Source organism: Centruroides vittatus, unplaced genomic scaffold, assembly GCF_030686945.1.
Source record: "Centruroides vittatus isolate TY-2023 unplaced genomic scaffold, ASM3068694v2 contig_260, whole genome shotgun sequence".
NCBI lineage: Eukaryota > Metazoa > Arthropoda > Arachnida > Scorpiones > Buthidae > Centruroides > Centruroides vittatus.
Window position 1 is genome coordinate 566,359 of NW_027121652.1, and position 2,732 is coordinate 569,090.

Consider the following 2,732-nt stretch of genomic DNA (forward strand, 5'->3'; position numbering starts at 1 on the left):
GGCCTTTTGTTCAAACTTTCCTCTTTTGAAGTTTTCGACCGTAATATAATCATAAATCCATATACATGGTTGCACAGACTTATGAAGACTAGGGGCCACTCGGGCAAATCATGAACTGATGGCGGGCCGGCCGCCAGAAGTATAGGTAATTAAAGACAATAAAGAATTGATAATAATTTATTAAAATTCAAAAAGAATTTATTAATTTGAAGCGTGGCACTGCATAGTGCTTACAATCTTTTTTATATTTGGCTCAAATTTACTTGTAGCAACACGTAAAACTGCTTCCAAACTTTCATTTGCAAGGCGGTTTCGATTTTTTGTTTTATTATTTTTTAGTATTGAAAAAGTTTGTTCACATATATAGGTAGAACCAAATAAGCTGGCACATTTCAGAGCGTTTATGCGCAACTTTTCGTACATATTTTTATCAATGCAGCGGTAAAAGTTCAGCAAGTCTCCTTCGTTGAATTTGTTGCGTAAATCTTGATCGTTTTGAATGTCGATAATTTCTAACTGCATTGACTCTGGCGCATTTTCAACTGAAATCGTGAAAGGATTGCTGAATATGTCCAACAGAGGTTTCACTTTTTTAAAATCCGAAAATCTGTCTTGAAAAGATTGAATCAAAATATCTAGCTTTTCTACATAACTGAAATTAATCGCAGTTTTGTTGAATTTTTCAGCCATTTTCTTATAATTCGGAAAATGATTGTAATTTCCAGAATTCAATTGTGATCTGAAAAGTGTCAGCTTGCATTGAAAGGATGATACATGAGCGTAGAGCTGGGATATCAGTTGATTTTTGCCTTGAAGCCGTGTGTTCAAGACATTCAAATGATTTGTAATGTCAACTAAAAAAGCCAAATCACACAACCAATCAGGATTTTTAAGTTCCGGGACATCCCTTTGCTTTTCCGCCAGAAATATTCCAATTTCTTCTATTAAATTTAGAAATCGTTCCAGTGTCAATCCACGGCTTAGCCACCTTACTTCTGTATAATACAGTAAATCTCCGTATTCGCTTTCGATGTCATCAAGGAATTGTTTGAATTGTCTGTGATTGAGTCCTCGTGATTTTATGAAATTTACAGTCGAAACTACCACTTTCATGACATTTTGAAATTCAATTTTTTTAGAACAGAGGGTTTCTTGGTGTATAATGCAGTGAAACTGCATGAGATCTTCAGCGTTTATGTTTTTTCCTTGCAGATGCTTTTTCAGCAAAGTAACTAGCCCGGAATTGACACCAATCATCGAAGGAGCACCGTCAGTCGCAACTCCCGATAATTTTGATAAGTCCAAATCAGTTTTTGAACACTCATCCAAAAGTACATTGAGTATATCAACTCCTTTGGTTTGACCTTTCAATGAACACATTCCGAATAACTCTTCTAAGACTTCAAAATCTTGAGTAACACCTCGTATGAATATGAGAAGTTGAGCTGTGGAACTAATATCAGTGGATTCGTCGAGTGCTAATGAAAAAAATTCAATGATCTTAGTTTTTTCAATTAATTGTTCCGCAATATTACCTGACAAAGACATAATTCGTCTTTGGATAGTCATACGATTCAGTTGAATTTTCTCAAACTTTTTTGCTGCTTCTGGACACATTTTCTTAGCGGCAATTTCTATGCATTCTTTTACAAAATCGCCATCATTGAAGGGGCGACTTCGCTTTGCTATCATTCGAGAAATTTCATAACTAACTTCTGTAGCTGTTTCTGAATCTTGAATGGGTTTTGTAAACATAGCTTGCTGACCAATAATCTCCCGTTTTAAAGACAACATTTTTTGCTTTCTTAATTCGCCTGTAAACTTGGTAAAAGAAGGATGCTGCGTTTCATAATGCCTTTTTACATTATATTCCTTTGCAATCGCAACAGAATTCTTGCAAATTAAACAAACGACTTTGTTATGCGACCATACAAAAAAGTATTTCTCAGTCCAAATTTCTTGAAACTGCCGATTTTCATCTTTAACCTTACGTTTTTTACTAGGTCCTGGCTTCTCCATGTTGCGTTCTAATCCTGGCTAGGATTAACACAGCACCTAAAAACAATTACAGTACTTACTTAAATTACCCATTCTTTTTTAAATTATCAAAAATAATTGATTAAATTCCTCAGAAATTTTAAGATTTTTATACAGATTTTTTATCTGAAATAATGACGTAATTATTACAGTTAGAGAAATTCTGATAAAAATAGTAATTTCTTTGTTTTATTTTAATATTTGGCCAACATTAAAGCTAAATTTGATTAAAATTGATTAAATAGGTAGGGAAACACTTATTAATAACAGAGTTTTACTTACGATTTCACAACACAATTATACACGGCACTTGACGGGTTAACAGGTAATCTACGTTGAATGTGGATCAAAATATATGACACCGGCTAGTCGAGTTAAAATCTACACTAGAACTATTGCCTCCCCAAAACACTATTAAACTGCACTTATTCTCCTACGCTTCGTGTATCTACTCGTACCTACGCGAGCAATCGGGAATTCGGGACTATTGCTATCTCGCTTGCTCACACCGCGCTAGAAAATATTTGATTTCTCTACTATTTTGAACTTTATATAAAGTTTTTAGATTTTTTTGGTTTTATTCTGGAATAGAATTAAATATTCTTCGTATGTACGAGAGTATTATTTTTGCTGTCGACGGGCCACCAGTGTTCGACCGGCGGGCCGCATGCGGCTCGCGGGCCGCGGTCTGTGCA

General features: G+C 34.9%; 1 protein-coding gene across 1 annotated transcript; it reads right to left on the reverse strand.

The window, feature by feature from the left end:
- Positions 1 to 201: 201 nt before the first annotated feature.
- LOC136971526 (general transcription factor II-I repeat domain-containing protein 2-like) lies at positions 202 to 2,019 on the reverse strand. The gene has a single exon (XM_067265986.1). It carries the CDS (start codon positions 2,017 to 2,019, stop codon positions 202 to 204), a length of 1,818 nt encoding a protein of 605 aa, XP_067122087.1.
- Between the last annotated feature and the right edge of the window lie 713 nt (positions 2,020 to 2,732).

Excerpts from the sequence above, each read along its gene's own strand:
- LOC136971526 (XM_067265986.1), bottom strand. The coding sequence starts at position 2,019 with ATGGAGAAGCCAGGACCTAGTAAAAAACGTAAGGTTAAAGATGAAAAT.